The sequence below is a fragment of the Hippoglossus stenolepis genome, chromosome 19 (genome assembly GCF_022539355.2).
Source record: "Hippoglossus stenolepis isolate QCI-W04-F060 chromosome 19, HSTE1.2, whole genome shotgun sequence".
Taxonomy (NCBI): Eukaryota; Metazoa; Chordata; class Actinopteri; order Pleuronectiformes; family Pleuronectidae; genus Hippoglossus; species Hippoglossus stenolepis.
The window spans coordinates 11,824,359-11,843,363 of NC_061501.1; the positions used below are offsets into that span (position 1 = coordinate 11,824,359).

The following is a 19,005-nucleotide window of genomic DNA, read 5'->3' on the forward strand; positions in this document are numbered from 1 at the left end:
GCTGAATGTTAACATCAGCATGCTAACATGCTTGTAATGGCAATTTTTCATCGTCTTGATTTGAGAAAGGTACATTTACTTATTGGCACTCATATGGAAATGACAATCTGTGCAATAGCCGTGTAGAAAATGTCACTAAAAATTAAATTTCATGATGACATTATCTGTTCACCTGCTCCATATCTGTGTCTCACCTCCCTCTCGCTTTGTGTCTCTGTCTCTAATTGGTATTACCTGCTCCTGTTGACCCCAGACACCAGGGGATAGCAGCTGTTGCGACAATCCCACGGATTAGACGCCGCCTACATCATCAGCTCCGTCTCCGGGGGATCAGAGCATCGACTCAGGCACCAGGTTCCCAGGCAACCACCTCACCAGGCTCGCACATGCACACACACAGCGGCTCATTCACACACATGAAGGCACATACCCAACGCGTCTCTACCCTGCTATCCCACTCAGATTGCTTAAAGAATTTTTAAAACACGCCTCAGTTCCCCTGAGAACAGCTGGACAAGGCCATGGATTGTTTGTTGATTGAACCCTATCTTGGGCCCTTCCTGATAGCACCGCTACCTAAACATGCTGAGTTAGGTAAGAGGAGAGAAACAGGGACACTCTAATGAATTTAGAGCCAGAAAAAAACTGCAGACTGCTTCTCCATCACACAGAGAAAAATGTGAACAGGCATATGGCAATCATTCATGGTGATGTGGAAAAAGGCAGATAACCAGCTTGTTAGGGATTATGGACTTTTGTTTTTTTCTTTGCAAGTGCTTAGCCTGTTGGTGTGTGTTTCTGGCCCGGCTTCCTGTCTTCTGCATCTTTCATCGACTGATTATAAAGCTGAACAACTGCCTGATTGCTACCTGGTGGCTTGCAGCCGTTTAAGCCATAAACCCCACCTCCTCCATGTTAGTGGATGGGACACAACATGTTAACGACATATTTTTGTCGATTAATTTTAGGTCCAGTTTTTACCACACTGATAATACTGCGAAGACTTTGGCTCTTAACGATGTCAAAAGTGAAAGATGGCGATTCTTTCATCTTCACTCTATGATCTCCAGCCAATACCTCTACACAACTAGTCTTTATCATTCAACTCCACCAACAACAGCTGTATGTAAAGACTAGTTCAACCACAACTTCTCTGCCAGACCATTGTTCAACCTCATGGTAGTAATACTTCGACCAACTTACAATAAAACCTGATATTAACGTGTCTGTCATGAGTTCAGAAACATCGACTGCCTCTGTTTTGTCTGCCATGCACACCACCGCTTCTCTGCAGCCCCCCAGCGCTCGCTGCCTCAAGCCGTCTGCCACTCAATCCTGGAAAACGCTGCAACTTTGGAACTCAAACTCTGGAGCGCAGACCCTGAGTTAGTTGTCAGCACCTTTGTTATTCCCAGTTTAGCCCTGGCACATTTGCTTTGTTAATACCTTGAGTTCGACCACCTGTTTTCCACACGTTGAGACCAGCCTTTATCTTAAAACACAACAAGTGAAATTCTCTGATTTGGCCGCTCCGTTAACCAACCAGCGGAGCCGCATGGAGAGCACAGAGGTGGGGGGGATTGGCCTCTTGTGGCCAAGTCACGCACAACCCCACACACCGGCGTGGCAGCTGCTTGCCAGCTGTGCCACAATAACAGAGAGGTGAGGGGAAGGTTTTTGCTGATGAAGCCAGACAGCTCAAGTGATGGAGGCGGCGATCTCATACCTCTCCCAACAGCATGGACCACAGATGGACCAAAGCCCCGGATCTGGAAGCCCAGCCCCTCAGCCGAGTCGGGGATCTTTACCGTCCTGGACACAGGAGGAGAATAAAAAGGACATTACATCAAGTGAATAAACGCAGATATGAAGATCATTTTACATCATTATATTACCATATACAGATCTGACTTACTCTCTTGGCTTGGTGCTGACCAGCACCCTGAGGGGTCCTTTGCTGTTGAAACACTGCCTGAGGAGAACTTCGACTTCAGAGAAAGGTCTGAGGAACACCAGGTCTCCATTTATGGCAAACAACTTCTTTCCTACCTCCAGGCCGGCCATCTGACAAATATAACAGAAAACAGGATCACAATAAGTATTTTAGCCATTTATTAGCTTCAAATTAACTTTTCTGGTATTAAAATGAATAAGCCCAAAGGATTTTAATACATAACTCAGAAGAGTGTACACACTCCCTGTCATAGGGGACAATATGGGACCGCTTTTATCTACGAGTATACAGCTGGATTGTGTCATGGAGTTCAGATTGAATATTTAAAAGCAAACACAAACAATGCCCGTCTCTATGCAAACCAGACCTTCCATGTGCATTCAGTGCTACTTCAGGGCTGGAGAGAATTATGGGTCGTGCGCTCGCAGTGATCACATTTGCCTTCGAACTCCTCCGTCCCATTTTCATCTCTCAGATCAAAGCTAAACACCAAAGCAGACCTCAGAAATATGGCGCCCTTTAATGTGCTGTACTTCTGCACGAAAATGCTCCTAATGTTAGCATCAGTGTCCATCACCATAAATCAGACGTAGCAAACAGTTAGTGGTTTATATATTTTACGACCGATGATCGAACCATGGTTTTATCATCTGCAGGCTCCTGCTTAGTGGTGCGCATCTGCTGAGAAGGCCTCGCAGCTTTGTAGAATCAAAGACAGCAGAATGAAGCTGAATTAGAAACGGGACACAATGAGCATAAAAACAAACTAAACAAACCCATTCTTGAACCCTGAGCCCAACCGTGTTACAGCAGAGATTACACAGATTGACTCTTCAACGTGAAACAGGTCAATCCATTTGGTAAGGACTCGGTTCCAGGCAGAATTAATCAAATTTTCATTTTGGATAACAATAAATGGAATTTAAATGATTGCACTTAGTGAGACGACTACAAGAAGCACATTTTTGCAGTCGACTGAACTGAAAACAATCTGGACTCTGTCTTGACAGCGCTGAGATTAAGAGGAGACACAGAGACTGGGTCTGGAGTATCCACAGTCAATGCAAATCGCAAGTGCTGAATAAAAAAAGCTGAATTTTCTCAATGTGTTTTTAATTTCTTGTGTGACCCTTTGTAGCGTAACTGAGAAGTTATGAAGAAAAGTTCAAGTTCAGTTATAAAGACTTCCTACTTGCCTCCGAAGTCACACCTTGAGCCAATCACCTGCAAGTTTTCAAAGTTTAAAATGTTTTCTCTCCCTCCTGTAATTCAGCTGTCAGTTCAGTGCCGTGATTACTGAGTGAACCACTTCCACCCCTGCACCTCAACTCCTGATACCTGGTCATCTTCCTTCAAACCATCGAATCAGAGGCCTTCATGGGACGTCCCATCTTCGTGCTGCACCCCTCATCACCACCACGACTGTCTCTGGGGTGAAGTCTCCTTCTATCTTTCAATGGCATTCTACTTTCCGTCATAGTTTATTCCTCTTGTTCAGAATAAGTTTAATTTCATTCTGATTTACTAATTTACTACATTCTCTGTAGGTGTCTCCTGATTGAAATACTATTAAGAATAACCTTGAAGAGAATTAAAGGAGATGCTGATTAACTCCTCAAGAGTTAGGGGGAATCTTCACATAGTTTTATAGTCTGTATAATTTGTATGGATTAACGTGAATGTGCCAACACTCCTGAGTGTGTGTATATACATTATATGTGTGTGTCAGTGTGTGTTCTCACCTCAGCTGGGGATCCCTTCTCCACAGATTTGATGATGGGAACTCTGTTTCTCTCTTCCAGGGTAAAGCCATAGCCTCCATCACTGGGTCTTATCTGCAAAATGACAAACCTCCCATCAACAAACTTCCCAGTCAGCAGACCGACACATTCTCACAGAGCACAAACACACATACACACCACACACAGAAACTGGTTCTCACAGATAGCAGCTATATGGACGTATTTGCTCATTCCTCTGAAAAGACTGCTTACTGAGGTATAAAATGGACTTTTGCAGTGTTATGCCTTTTCCTTCTCATAGCTGCATGTTTCAAAATGATTTAGTGCACCTTTGAATTCCCCAGAGTTGCGGGCACAGTAAGATCACAGCATATTAGAAAGACTGAGAGCTAATCAGTCATCAAGCCACGAGTGCTGTGAGGGAGTATTCACCAGAAGGGACTTGGAGATGACATTCTCCACTATTTTCAGGTCGTGCTTCATGGGTTTGTGTTTGGTGTTGGAGCCCTCCATCTCCTCGTCGGCAAAGAAACGAAACAGCAAGGGCTCGTCCTTGAATTCACTCTTTTCCAACACTGAGGGAGGCCACAACAAAGATACATGTAAATAAACACACAAACCATTGAATAGAGACTTGCTGAATAATCACATTTCCCGTAAAATATGGTTCTGAGACAAAGATTCAAACCACTGTGTTAACACCAGTTGTGATAGAGCCTTTGCTGCAGATTATGTATAAGTCACATTTTTGCTGACCGTCACAAAGTGCAGGGTATACAGTTTCATATTTTCTACTTTTGTTTGTTATTGCAATGCATTTCGAGAGCAGAAAAAAAAACATGCACTGCAGCATGCAGGTATAATCCATCCGATAATGTCCTAAATGCCAGGTTGAGCACATACAGTTGAGCAAATACTCGGTGAGCATGCATATCTATATATATATATATATATGTACCCATCCGATACCACATCTTTAAAGTTTATTAGTTGCCCCCAGATAAAAGTGAAAGATAAAACTTCCTTTCCTCGAAAATCACTTCTTCACACTAGTAATAGGCAATAATGATAGCAATCATCACTTCCATTCATGGTTAGTAGCCTACAGCAGTTTAAATTAGTTATACAAGTTGTTTTACATGCATTTGGTATCAAATCGGCATTCGGTCTTGGCCGATATGCAAAGTCAAGGCATCGGAGTTTGTATCAGGAGGGAAGGAAGGAAAAGGAATGAAAAAATGGTATCAGAACTTCTCTGCTGCATTACCTCAAACTATTATGTTACCTTAAAAAGAACAGTACGTTCTTAGCAAATGTAAAAAAGCATTAAAATATCTAATATAGTATGTGACTTAATGGGCTAAAACATTTAAATGTCCTTTAAGACAACTTTTCTCCTTCAATGACCTGAGCTGTCTATTGAGAGAAGAATATGTTCCAACTGTTAACACCGAAAAACTGCATTTAGCATCAAGTTGAGAGGTTTAAATACGTCTAATCATGACAATAATGGTGTGACGTGCCAAACGGAGCACGCCCAAGCACTTAAACCAATTCACCATGTGAGAAACAGAGAGGGAGACCCCACTTTCATTCTCAAAAATCACTTCTAAATGAACTCCATCTCCACAGCAACATAACGCCTCGACCAAGACTTTAGTTTTGAAACGAAAAATAGCCCTGAGGGGGAAAAACAGCGTTTCCCTCTTAACATTCCCTCACTTCATTCCCTTTATGATGCGATCTAGTGCCAGTAGTTTTAATAGCTACATCGTCAGGCCAAATAACTCGCAGGCACGAATGGTAGAAATTACCCTGCAGGCTGTGGAAGTGAAAGGACGTTTGATGGCGGGGACTGTTGTGTTCCATAGACGTGCTGGTAATTTGTAGTGGGAGGCTTTAACTGTGGGTAGTTGGGAGCAGTTACATCATAGGGGTACGAGGAGACGCGCAGTGACTCATGTGTGTGATGTGGACTTGGGTACGAGGGGCGGCGCACAGTTATAAACGAGTCTGACTCCTCGTAAACAAACTGTAACCGTGGCAACCGACCATTTAGCACTTAATCTGTCAAACATCCATGCGATGTCTGCCACACTCTCAAAAGCTAAAGTAAACCGTGCATGATCGGTGCCAATTAACTCATATGCACACAAGCATGTATGAAGTTAATTATAGTATGTGTGGACCACACAAACACATGCACACAAACACAAATGCAAAAAATGTATTCACTGGATTGGAAAAAAAACTTCTATTCCTGTAGCGTGTCAAAGGGATTATAAGTAGAGATGGAAAGAGAACAAGAGTGGCGGTGTTCTAAAACAGGACGCTACAGAGCCAGACGCCCTCTGCTCGGTTTCTCCAAAGCGTTCTCATTTAGACTGTGATGGAGAGGATTCCACGGTTAGTGCACAGCATGATCAGAACTTCTTCTTTTTTTTTTTGCTCTGCAGAGACCCACAGCTGTGAGAAATGCCGTACCGTGATGCATGAAGCCATTGTCGCACAGCTCCACCCCCAAGATCAAGGCTTCCTCCCTCGTTCGGCAGTCGCCCTGCACCAAGAGACACAGAGAGAGTGGAACATTTACACATAAAGCGTGGATCAACACGTCAAGAGGGGGAAAAAAGCCAAAGACGATGACAGAACAGCAACAGAACAAAGAACATTGTGGACTTAGAGAACAGTGAAAATGTCACACTCACAGCCCCCCCCCCACCCTTTGTTCCTGCATCTAAAAACCGAGAGAGTCACTCCACACTCCATCTTAAACACAGTTAAAATCACGTCTAGACAGCGTGTGACAGTGTGACAGCTGCTAAAATTCCCGCTGAAGGAGTACGAGCTCTTCCTATTGCCTGGGTCATATGGACTGCCACACACACGCACACACACACACACGCACGCACGCACACACGCGCACGCACGCACGCACGCAGACGCACGCACGCACGCACACACACACACACACACACACACACACACACACACACACACACACACACAGACATACAATGTCTGCCATTTATTCCGTGGTGGTGGCCGTATACATTTCATTTCTTTTGTTGTCATCCTGGACAAGGCCATCAATCTGTCAACCTCAAAGCTTCCTGTCAAAGTCAATAAAGCGAAGCCGTCAAATCGATTCTGCTTCTCGTTCATCGTTTCCTTTCGCTGCGCTGAGAGCCTCATGGCCAGAAACGCTTTGTTGTCTCAGCTCCGTTCGTCTGTAGCACATCTGAAGTGACCCGCCAGTTATGGCAACAACCACGTGTCTGGTTTTTCCCCAAATCCTTTTTGAACTTCTCGTTCTTTCCGTAGAGGCACAAATGTTTCCAATATGCTCAGACATTAGTGTGGCTGACTTAGAACAATGTGTGTGTGAATCATGACATTGCAATATGTTTGAAGATAATTTCTCAATGCAACTGACCATAATATATTGATGCATATTGCAATCTGGCAAATGTAGGAAAAACTACATGTATAAGAAGTTAACTAGCATTTGACTTGGAATCATCTATTATTTCAGGGTCGGGGGGGGGGGGCTGGAGCCAATCCCAGGTGACATTGGGCGAGAGGCGGGGTTTAACCTGGGCAGGTCGCCAGCATATCATCGGGGCGAATATAAAGAGACATACAACCATTCACATTCACACCTACGACCAATTCAGAGTCTGCAATGAACTTAACCCCATTCGGCATGATTGGACTTTGAGAAGAAGCTGGAGTACCTGGAGAAACATGCATAGAACATGCAAACTCTTCCCTGGCCCGGACTTGGACCGGGAACCTTCTTGCTGTGAGTGTTCACTGCAAACCTTGATGTTATATTGCTGATCTATTGCTGTGGGTGACGTAGTTTTAAGGCTTACCTGTGCAATGAGCCAGTCTATCAGTTTGTTGGCCATCACCACTGATTTGTAGGTCCGCAAATGGTAGTCCTTATCCCTGGATGGACATGAGAGAAGAAAACACCAGTAAGAATTAGGGAAATTCTGCCTTCGAACTTGGACTCTGACATGTTCAACTGTGTGATTCCGTTTAACTGTAATATACCCAGATGGGGAACATGGAGAGTAGTAATTGCCTGGTCTATTTAAACAATGCTTAAAAGGAGACTAATAATTTCCACTGTCAGCAAGGCGCGGCCACTTTTCAAGCGCTGGCAGTGGCGTCATAAATCTAAGTTAGTTTCTGACAGTTGGTGACAGCAAAACAGCATTCCTCCAGGCAAGGCTGGTAACGGCCCCTGCAGTTTTTGGTGCCCCATGTCAGTCTGGAGTAGCTGTTCTCAGTGTTGCTTTGCCAGATCCCGAGAATGCCTTCTGAAATAGAGCCGTGCCTTTCCCATGAACACAGGGGCCTCTCTGGGGACACGCAGGGGCTGAGCTGCTGGCCCGGGGAAAGTCCAGAACCGGCGTGACTTCCACAACTCCACAACTTCCATCAAATGGTAACACAACAACATGCAAGAGCGTGATACAAATGCCTGCCTTCGCACACACATTATTTAAACAAGTCAGACATGACGTGGGCCAGGTTTGAGTCCAATCTCAGCTGTCTGGAGCTCTTCAGAATTAAAGCGTGAGAGGCCAAACGCTGCCCTGTTTCCTCCACAATGGAACAATCTGTTGCATAACCGTATTTGACAGCGCGTGTTGGTCTCTGATGAGGACCGTAGTGCTGATATCAGCCGGTGAGGCACATCACCCTCCTGTGCCATGCACAAACCACACAGACCAGACGAGGCAGCAGGCACCCTGTTTTTCCCCCTGAATGGGACACCAGAGCCAGGGAGACTGTGGCTACAGCGGCTGGTGCACAGTTAGGCTGTCAGAGTGAAAAATGGGGGGTAAACTGCGGGCCAGTGGGCAGCCATATGTCCAGCATGAGGAAACAGCAGTTTGAGGAGTAACAGAGGGAAAGGTCAGAGAGCTGCTTTTTAACTTTCTGTCCAGAGAGGAAAGTTTGCCTTGACATTTTTGAAAGGAGTAACTTGTTGATGTAGGCAAATATTGCATTTGCAGAATGTTTTTTATGGAATATATTACACAAATGATGCTAAAAGTTCAAGCTTTGATCAACTGTTTCCAGGCCTGATTAATTAGAGTGTACCATAGTGTTTGTTACTTTGAAAGTCCTACATACATATATCCATAAATATTGAGCTATGGAGGGACTCATCAGCATAATGAGGAAAACGTGTCGATATTTCTTTGACACTGAACTGAAATGCCACTTTTTTCTGTTTTTGTATGAAAATAATAAATGAGTGACCTTCACTGTATTGTGTGGGTTTACAGCCTTTCTACACACTGAAATATTCTTTGAGTTACAAAAGATGCAACTGGATGTGTACACAATATCAGCCTGCAGTGGACATTTCAAACATCGCAAACAGATCACCTTGAGTGGAAGGAATCACATCTTTATTGTGAGGACTGGGGATTGTAAATGGGGACATAGAAGCTGTGCGGGGGTGTGGGGGCTGCGTAGCGTACCCTTCGCTCTTTTGCTTCATCTATCTCGCTCTGCCAGGAAATTCCACCTAATTAGGCAGGGGCTGATTGCTCCAATTAAACTCTGGCATTCCCAGGCCCTGTGCCGCTTTTGTACTGGGCTCTCAGAATGTGCTGCACAGACATGCCGGCCAGCAACACACACACACACACACACACACACACACACACACACACACACACACACACACACACACACACACACACACACACACACACACACACACACACACACACACACACACACACACACACACACACACACACACACACACACACACACACACACACACAACTACAGTGCACCGACCGAGAGGTTTTACGTCAAGAGGTTTGGCTTCAGCACAAGCACCAGCAGGGTGAATGCTGACACACATAAAAATCACCCTTTCGGCTTTTTTAATAGCTGGATCACACAATAACACAGAGAGGCTTCTTTGCTGGAATATGTTCAGGATCCGTTTGACCCCCTCCAGCTATCGCACAGTTTTATTGGGGTGAAATGAAAGCTTTTCTCCAGGCCATCCGACATCCAGCATAAACAGACAATTTTAATGCCATGCTTTGTGGGGAAATATTTTAGCAGCCTGCACCTCATATATGATTGAAATGGAATTTTGAAAAAACAACATTGAAAACGAAATCCTGCATCAAATCAGTCCATTAAAGTGAGGTTTCTCCCGTCCTGACTGTCAGATGGAGAGATTACACGCGCCACCACTGATGCAGAAAAACCACCTGTTTTGCAAACTGGTTTGAGTCAATTTTCAAGGAAATGATGGATGAAGCTGCTTTCACGTATTTACACTAATTACTTTGGGATTGCTTGACTGGAAACATCCTGAACAGATGAATGAACGACACCAGTCTCAATCTAATCTCCTGAATCCAAAAATCTGATATTCAGATGTCAAAACAGTCATTTTGAATCAAGTTGTATGTTGAAGATTTGGAATCAAATGGTAACTTTGGTAAAAATGTGCCAGTTGGTGGAAGACATTGTTTCAAAAAAGGTTGATAATGGGTTCTAACAGCTTTCCCATGGTAACAGCAAGTGCAGTTCAAAATAAATAGGGAGTTAGGGTTGGGGTTAGACAGTCGACAATCATTAAAACTACTTTTGACATTGCACTTCCTCAGCAATGTATCCGTCAATTTCCATTCAGATGAGCAGCTGTTGAGAAAATCGAAGGACAGACAGTACAAAGACAGAAGAAAGACAGATTTTCTCAATTCATAGTGAGATGTTTGCCTCCTACAGATCGACTGTGTCAGGCCTTTCAGGACACAGGCTCAATATGCTGTCAGTCACGCTCTGTGAAATACAGAAAACCGATGTATTGTAACTGAATGGCCTCTGTCAAATGTGTACAGACAGAGCAAGGATGAGAAAATGTCCAGCAATCACCTGTGGGTCTGAATTTAGAAACAGCAGTAAGAACAACAATGGTTCACACATTGTTGATGAAACAATCGCAACTCAAGGTCCATTTCCCACATTTTTCACTTGCTTTCAATGGAGCAGCTATGAATGAGAGAGGGAACTGTTAAATTTGAACTTGTCAAACAAGTTCAAATTTAGCAGCTGTTTGAATTTCAACCATAATATTTCAGGATTTCTCGTCCATTCTGATTTAAATCTGTGGCCACATGCTGCTGACGACCATGAGATTGAGTGGAAAGTCCAGAGAGTCATATTTGGATGGTCAAAATATAATTGAAGACAATGTGATGGGCTTGAAACCCCTAGAAAAACATAAAGTAAGAGGACATTGAGTGTGGATTGTTTTCCAAAAGTACAATTTAGATGGTTTAATATAAACTTTCATGGTGATGAAGGATCATGCAATGAGCTGAAAGTCCCAGAAAAAGCTAGTAGACTTTGAGTGGGTATTGCTATATCAAAGAACCGCGTAGATAGTCATGTAAAAACGTCCATACTCATGAAGACCATGTGATGTGGTGGAAGCTGCAGAAAAATGTATTTTGTTATATCAAAATACAATTTAAATGGTTAAGAATGAACTTGTATGCTGATGAACATCATGTGATGTGTCACAAAGCTCAGAAAAAGAAATCCAGTAAGTGGATCTTGAGTTAGGATTGTTTACAACAACGACGACAACTATTTCCAAGATTGACAATGAGATTTTACTTATGTGTAGATCCTGATTAAAAGCAATACTAATTCAATCCAAACAACACATTATGTTTTATAACACTTTTTCCCATCGTTTACCATCCAATCGTTCTATGAAACGTTGTAAAATATCTCTCAGAATCACCGAGAGAGATCTGACACAATGTTTGTCATTTATCCGCATCCCACGTGCACTTGTAGCATCTGAGAGACTCAATCTTCTCCACATCTGCGTTTCCATACCGGGCAGATCAAACCTGCCAAGCTGGATCACCCACAGGCCCTGCTGCACTCCATCACCATCTGTGCCAACCCCTTCTTCGTCGGTTACTCTTTAAAAACAATGAGCTCATAGTTCATCGTAATATTTCTCCTCCTCTGTGGTAGCTTAGTGGTAAAGTTGATTTTAGCAGAAAGAGCCAGATGCTAAGCTACTGGGGCTGCACCTGGTTCAGTTGCACGATAGAGTGAAAAGAAAATGGCTGCTCACCTGATGACAGGGGTGAAAAGGCTGTGGAGGCGACAGAAGAGCCGAACGCCCTGAAAAAAAACAATAGAGAGAGAATTTTGGTTATTATCAATGATGTGTGTTTAAAGTGTGATTTGAATTACATTGGACTCAGCTGTGGTGTGGTTACCTTCGATATGACATCGTGCATGTCACTTCTGGGATGGTAGGTGCCATCATCGTAGCGAAAGCGGTAAAGCACAGGCTCAGGTTTGAACTGGTGTTTGTCTGTGACTATGAAACGCAATGCAAAACAGAAGTAGGTTTCAGAGAGGAAGGGAAGAACAGACGAGGAACAGACAAGTGTTCAAAAGTCCCAAAGCCTGAGGGAAAAAACGATTTGTCTCGCTTCAAATTTGAAAGGATAAGAAAACACGGTCAAGTCAGGCAGGGCTGCATGGAGAAACCAGCTTCCCAGGCAAGCTGAAAACTCAAACCTCAGAGTGGTCACAGATAACTGAGCTACTCAGAGCCCCCCCGCTCCCCTTGCTTTAGGGGACTCTGTCGAAAGATCTGTCCAAGAAACTCCAAACAGTAATAAAAATGTGATCTGTAGTCTTGGCCGCAGCTGTGTGGATTCCATTAAAGTTTTTTTTTATGAAAAGATATTGTATCGTTTTTCACATGGGGGGATTCTAACAGCACGGTGAGAGAGCTCAGAGGGTCCCAGAGTTATTCCTCTCTGTCAGGAACATTTAAAGCCCAATCTCATTTCTCTGCGAGGAAGCAATAAAGCACCGCGGGTGATTTAAGATACAACTTGGCTTGGGGCACTCTACTCTTTTCAGGAAATAATACACGCAGAGCAGTATGCATCATTTAGTTTGAATGCAAAGCTTTAGCCAGTTTAAACCTCACGCACTAAACACACTTGTAGGCAAAAGCCACAGAACAGCCACTGAGCAAATATAACACAGACATTACAGTGAGGAGAGTTTCATGTTTTTTAATCCCCGACCTAAACAGTGTGTCAAGGGAGTGTTTAAATGGGATACCTGCTAAGACATGAATGTGACAGCTGCATCTATACTGAAGGCTCCAGTCGGGGGACGGGGACGGGGGGAGTATTGTCAGGCAGTGCCAAGCATTTGCATGCTCTACATCGTGTGGCACAAAGAAAATTAGTCTGTCGTTTTAGATGTGGATGAGCAATGGATGATGAAGCAGGTCTGAGCGGGGGAGGGGGGGGAACTGAACTTACCATGGTGGATGATGCCGTTCTCCAGCAGAGCTTGACCCAGGTGAACCCCTTCCTCTGGGTTGCCTGTCTCGCCAATTTCCATCAGCCAAGACACAAACTCACTGGGGAAACACAAAACACAACCCTGACACATGAACACGCATACTCACACATGAATAACACAAACAAAAAAATCCCTTGGGGGAAACCCTGCCACTTCATAAAAGGAGACTGTGGGTGATCGGTGGGGAGAGTCTTACATTTACCCTTGGTATTCTGTAAATGGTCTTTGCCATCATTACAGAGAGGCAATAAAACTCAACATTTACTCGAAATTGATGTGATTATGGCAACAAACACAAGCTTGGCTTCATTTGTTGGATGAATCCACCAGGATGCTTCAGTTGCTGTGTTCTATCTAGATAAACTTTATTTATTTTAGAAACAGGATGCAACACTGTACGACCAACACAAAGGATTTGATTGGATCATGAGACGTTCTTCATCCATCATGTTGTTGATGCACCACATTATTTACAAGAGGAAACAAAGCGACCACACAATCGACAAACACAGCATCCAATCGTCTGATGGCCCAAACGAGCTAAGTGGTAAATAATTCTCGATAATTTAGTTCTTCCCACAGGCGGCAACTCAGAGAGAGAGAGAGAGCAAAAAGACGAAGGGAGAAAAAAAAAAGAGCGAGAGGAACAAACAGAACAAGAACAAGCAGAGAAGCAGTAGCTTATCAGATTACATCCTCTATGTCCCGTCTCCCCACAAAAGTCAAACAAACACGACCAGCAGCACCATTGGAATTCGGTGGAATTCACTTCCAGGCCACGATAGAGGCGGCCGGGCCGAGTGTGAAGCCAACAGGGCCATTTAGAATCTTTTTCAGGGGAACATTTGACCAAAAAAACACCCCACCTCCCAACATCTTGTACTCTTTAACCAGTCATTCCTGAAGCCTCTTCTCTCTGCAACAAACCATCAGGGAAAAACAAAAGTGCATAACAATGTCAATTCGTCAACCTCTGTACCTTAAACCGCGGAAAGGAAAAACACCCTGAAAGTTCGGAGGGTGGAATTCTCAGGGCCTCAGGCAGATTAGGGTCACATGCACAATAAACAGTCTCAAGCCATTGAAACCTACATGTGGGTCTGGAAGAAATTGAGCAAATCATAAAGCCCAATTGTTTAGACCCTCATTACATATCAATCATTTCAGAATATGACTGTTGGGGCTCAGTCTCTGAGGAAAATACCTTGTTCAACTTAAATTCAGCCTTTGAAAGGTTATTCTGTCAACCAGCGTCCCACCATGAGCATTGAGGTCTCACATGAAGACAAAACAAAAAATGTTGGGGTTATTTTGGTTATTTTACATGAGAGATTTCTGCATTTAGCTTATATGTGTTTAAAAGTTTAAAAATTGCAATTTCATGACACCCACTTTTCTGCACTATCAAGGATTTAGCGATATCTGAAACAAAATGTGACAGTCCTGATGAGACAAATTTTTTTACTATCAAACTGTAAATTTATAGAATTCGTGGATATTTTTTTCCGTCCACACTTTAACTTTCTCAAATTTTGTCATGAATTTTTTATATTATACAGAAATAGTTAGAATTGGAAATCAAGTTTTTAGACTAGGAAAGCTAGGAAACTTAAAGACCATGAATATACTGTATCTCCCAGTTTTTCCTATTCCGGTTCTGCTTAAATCCATCATTTGTGTTCGCTGATCATGTGAACGTTGAATTCCCAGTGATGTCAAAAAGAAGGAGCAGAAGCTGACTAAGGGAAAAGGGCATTTCTTACAGGATGTACGACCTTTTCATTGAGCTCTAAAAGGGCGTTTCCTTTGGAGTCTATCACAACAGCTGACACTACCGTCCGTCATATGTAGAAAACACAAACACTTTGAATCCCTTTAGTTGTTCTGTTTAAAATGGTCAAGTATCAAGCGTAGGTGGCTGTCAGGGACATTTTCTCTGATGAATTACACTGTCTGCGGAAACCCAACAACAAATAAGATTGAACCAGTTTAGGGGAGGAGTTCAGGACCCAGAAATAGCTCTCGGCTTTAAAAAAAAAAGAAGAAGAAATTCCAAAAAGAGAACGAGGAGTACTAGGAGGAGAATAAAGAGAAAGTGTTTCACAATGGAGGGAGTGGGCCGACTTGAAGCCATAGGCAATGTGGCTTTCATCAGAGACATACCATGCTGGTTCCAATTCGGCAGTTACGCCTACATGTAATCATCTCCAAAATCATCGCAGACCAGGGGAAACACAGAGGGGCTCGGGATGTCTCTTCACTCGCACGTGGTCATCCAGGTGTCGGCCAAGTTGTAAATAGAGGGATAGGTTTTCCAAAACGTGCTTCTCTGGGGCTGCTTTCTCACCATATGATCTCCTCCGACTCAATGAGGGGCCTCCTTACGACCAACGTTTGATCCTTTTAATCTTTTTAGCTGACAGATCCATTCCTCCTCCAGACCGCAAAGGGTTCTGGTGTTGTCTGCGTGGACCGAAGGAGAAAGTAACTCCTCACTCCAAACCGCCATGAAATGTAACTTGGCCACAACTATGTCCGACTGGTTTTTTTTCCTCTCCATGCTTTTAGAATAACAAGGATTTTGAAATAACAAGGACTGTTTAAACTAAGGTGACTTAAAGTGTGGTTATGACTCGTGAAAATTTCGCTTTAAACAAATTAAAAACTTGAAAAGTGATGGGGTGTCCACGAGGCAAATTTGTGATTTCAAAAGTCAAGATAGGAGCCGAGCTTTAATAACACCCAACCCGGTTTTAAAATTGCATGGTGTCATCACTCTATAAAAAGACTCCTGGCTGTCACACATGCATTTTTCATTTTCAAACATGGGGAGCTCTTCGGCTGCAGCCAGATGTTTGAAGATTTTATTATCCCCGGTCCAGCTTTGTCACCTTCTCAGTCTCACAGAGGCCGTACTCCCCACATGGGCTTTATGATATTGTGAAGAATGGACTTAAGAACTGAGGTTATAAGTTTCTGTGCTTTCCCTGCTGGGGAGAGCACGAAAACCCATCAATCCCATCAAGATTTCTTATGAAAAGCTTTCAGGCTCAATAAAAAGAATATTATATCACAGTTTGAGGATCGGGTGGCGGTGTCGCCTTAATACTTGATTCTGAGTTAGACTGCAGGAGATCTAGAAGTAAATTTAAGCATTAATTTTATATTTTCCTGTGTGATGAACCCGGGGAAACTCTGACACCAAGAAGTCTACATCTTACATGATAAAAGCAAACTGAAACTCATGCATATTTAAAATAGCTCAAGGATGGGATTTTGATCAAAGCACCCTTTACAGTTAATATTCTCACCTTTCACCAAATTCAGGATAGTTGGGACTTATTATGTAAAGATGGGAAGTGCCCAGGTGTAACCCTGAAAACTTCGAGGACACTAATGAACATGTGACAAATACACACAGCTGCCTTCTGGATTAACAGGTCCTCTACCTCACGGATTCCTCAACACAGAGTTTATTGTAATCGAACATGGACGAGGGCGAGAGCGGGCAGTCAGCTGAGCCGCACAGGGATATCGCCCTGTGATTTATGACCGGCATTCAATGGCCAATCCGTCCCCAGACACCACACCGATAATCCTTAAATAAGATTCATGGGCTAAATCTGGCTGGATTGGATTTTCCCATGACTGAGAAGACAGATATACATAACACACAGCCTCCCGACCAAAAAGAAGCAAACGCTTTCTTCTTCCAAGCCGCTGTCTTTCCAAATCCTTCCCAATTTAAAAATGAAAGCCGGGTTGGAGAAACCGATCCCTATTACAAGAGTGTTTTCTTAATCGCCACTTGACTCTCTACAGGGCCTCACCGCCGATTTTATACGAGATAAAAAAGCCCCACAAATCGGAAAAGTACAAATACACAGAACTGGGTATGGATATTTATTCTGGTTCATCTTAGAGGCTCAGTCATCCACTCACCTCACCCCCTCACATTTTCACACTGTATCTTACAGTGTTGTGATACAGAGGAAACCGCAAGGACTGAACACTTTGCCGCTTCCTCACCGGACACACCACAGTGTTGAGATCAGCGACAGGAGCCATACCTTCCGAGGAAGCACTTGGGGAAGGTGGTGAGCTTGCGCTTCCGATCCTTAATGAGGTGGCCCTTGGTCATGAGGTGGTAGAGCTTCTCCCCCTTCTCTGACACCATCACCCACGTATCCTGCTCCATGCCGAGCCTCAGACCTACGCAGCAGAGCAGGGAGGGAGGGAGGGTGCAAAAAGCCTGTCAGTATCATGACATTCATAATCTTGCACTCAGCTAGACTAGATGTGACATCAATTACTAAATGAAGAAGGTTAATGTCTGCTTATTCCACAAGATAATTAGCAGTGCCTTTCAGTGTCTGTCTTCCAATGGTCTGAGGCAGGCTAGTCAGGTTAATGAGTGACATTGTGAAGAGTTTATCATGTACACAATCTCCCAGTAGAGAAAACTGAAAACCTGTTGTCTTCACTCTGTGTTTTCCTGAGACAAAAAAAGACAACCTGCACTTCTGTTCTAATGCCCTAAAACCTCTTCCACATACCAATCAGGCCTGGGATTCATTCCTTTTTTAAATATTCAGTTTAAATTGCTTGGCAGTGATCTTCTCAAACACAGCATATATTGTCAGTTTTAACAAAAGTTCAAATGAAAAAAAGAAAAAGGGGATTTTTTTGCCTGACTGAAAAGGTGAACAGCCTCCCCCACCCCCCTGATACTGATACACCGAAACGTCTCCTTACTTTTCCTCCGCTCCCTCTCCTTCATGATGGCCTCCAGCCACTCCTGCTTCTCCTCTGGGGTCTTGGCCATGCAGACGAACCACTTGTTCTTGGCCGTGTTGTGGATCTTCCAGCCGTTGTTCACTATGTTCCCGCTGCTGTGGTAGTCAGCTGTGAGGCAGAGGAGGAGAAGAGCACACAGACAAGCGTTTGACTTACACTAGTTTTTATAAAGCTCCCTCGGGGGGGGTGGAACGACAGCAAATCAACTTTTTTCACTCATTTAAGTTTAAGAGTCGTTTTGAAAGGGAGGGCCATCACTCAGTGGTCGCTGCTGATCCTGACACTGTAAACAGAGTTGTTGGGAAGTCGGGCTCGCAGTAAAACAAAGGTTACCGCATTAAACGCAGCAATAACATGGGGCACATATGATGATCCAATGATTTGATTCACAGAGAACCAACACAAAGAGCAGGAAATAGACAAAAACATGCATCATAACAACTGAGAATATCACACTCTATATCTTTGTGCAAACACTCTGCTGCGGACTCATTTTCCCCAGATGTTGTGCCAGGCCCTCATACCCTCATTATTGAGTGGTTTATCGATTAATCACTCTTCTCCTTTAATGAGATAAACAAGGGGGACACGCCTGCACGAGAGGAACCATTCATCAGCATTATTTCATTATTTCCTTCAGAGTACTCCTGCAAAGCCGACCGCTGCCTGTGATTTACCGCCTGCCGGGCCTACGCTCATACTGTATGTAGACATTGATGTCAAGAGCTCTAGCAAATGGAAGTGAGTCCTTGACCGTTAGTTTAATCTCAATCATTATTTCCACCTCTTAGGGAACATTTCAAAGGCTTCCCCTGCCGACCTCCGATTTTCTCCCTCTGAGGGTGTAACAAAAAGCATGCCATTACAATCATCAATTAACATCACTTCTAAAATCATCAACAGTGCGGCGTCCTTACTATGGCGTGCCTCGAGGGCGTTTGTCGACCTCAGGCAGCAAGTGTGTGCTTGGGAAAAAAAGTTGTGGCGCTTTCACTGCACAGGAATCTCAGCTAAAATACCCCTGTCGCCCTGCATTTCAGATCGAGATCGGCCGCCTGTGGAGCAGAACACCCACGAGTTACTGCACCGCTGCCT

At 43.7% G+C, this 19,005-nt stretch overlaps 1 protein-coding gene across 2 annotated transcripts in view; it reads right to left on the reverse strand.

Moving 5' to 3' along the window:
- prex2 (phosphatidylinositol-3,4,5-trisphosphate-dependent Rac exchange factor 2) overlaps positions 1 to 19,005 on the reverse strand; it is an 88,733-nt gene that overhangs the window by 41,587 nt on the left and 28,141 nt on the right. For both annotated transcript variants that reach the window (XM_035142435.2, XM_035142436.2), the window contains 11 exons: positions 17,869 to 18,018; positions 17,184 to 17,325; positions 13,071 to 13,171; positions 12,000 to 12,103; positions 11,852 to 11,901; positions 7,575 to 7,650; positions 6,181 to 6,253; positions 4,129 to 4,271; positions 3,697 to 3,789; positions 1,916 to 2,064; positions 1,727 to 1,812 (listed from right to left, as the gene is read on the reverse strand). In XM_035142435.2, the coding sequence (XP_034998326.1) occupies positions 1,727 to 1,812; positions 1,916 to 2,064; positions 3,697 to 3,789; positions 4,129 to 4,271; positions 6,181 to 6,253; positions 7,575 to 7,650; positions 11,852 to 11,901; positions 12,000 to 12,103; positions 13,071 to 13,171; positions 17,184 to 17,325; positions 17,869 to 18,018 (1,167 nt within the window). The remainder of the gene's footprint in view (positions 1 to 1,726; positions 1,813 to 1,915; positions 2,065 to 3,696; positions 3,790 to 4,128; positions 4,272 to 6,180; positions 6,254 to 7,574; positions 7,651 to 11,851; positions 11,902 to 11,999; positions 12,104 to 13,070; positions 13,172 to 17,183; positions 17,326 to 17,868; positions 18,019 to 19,005) is intronic.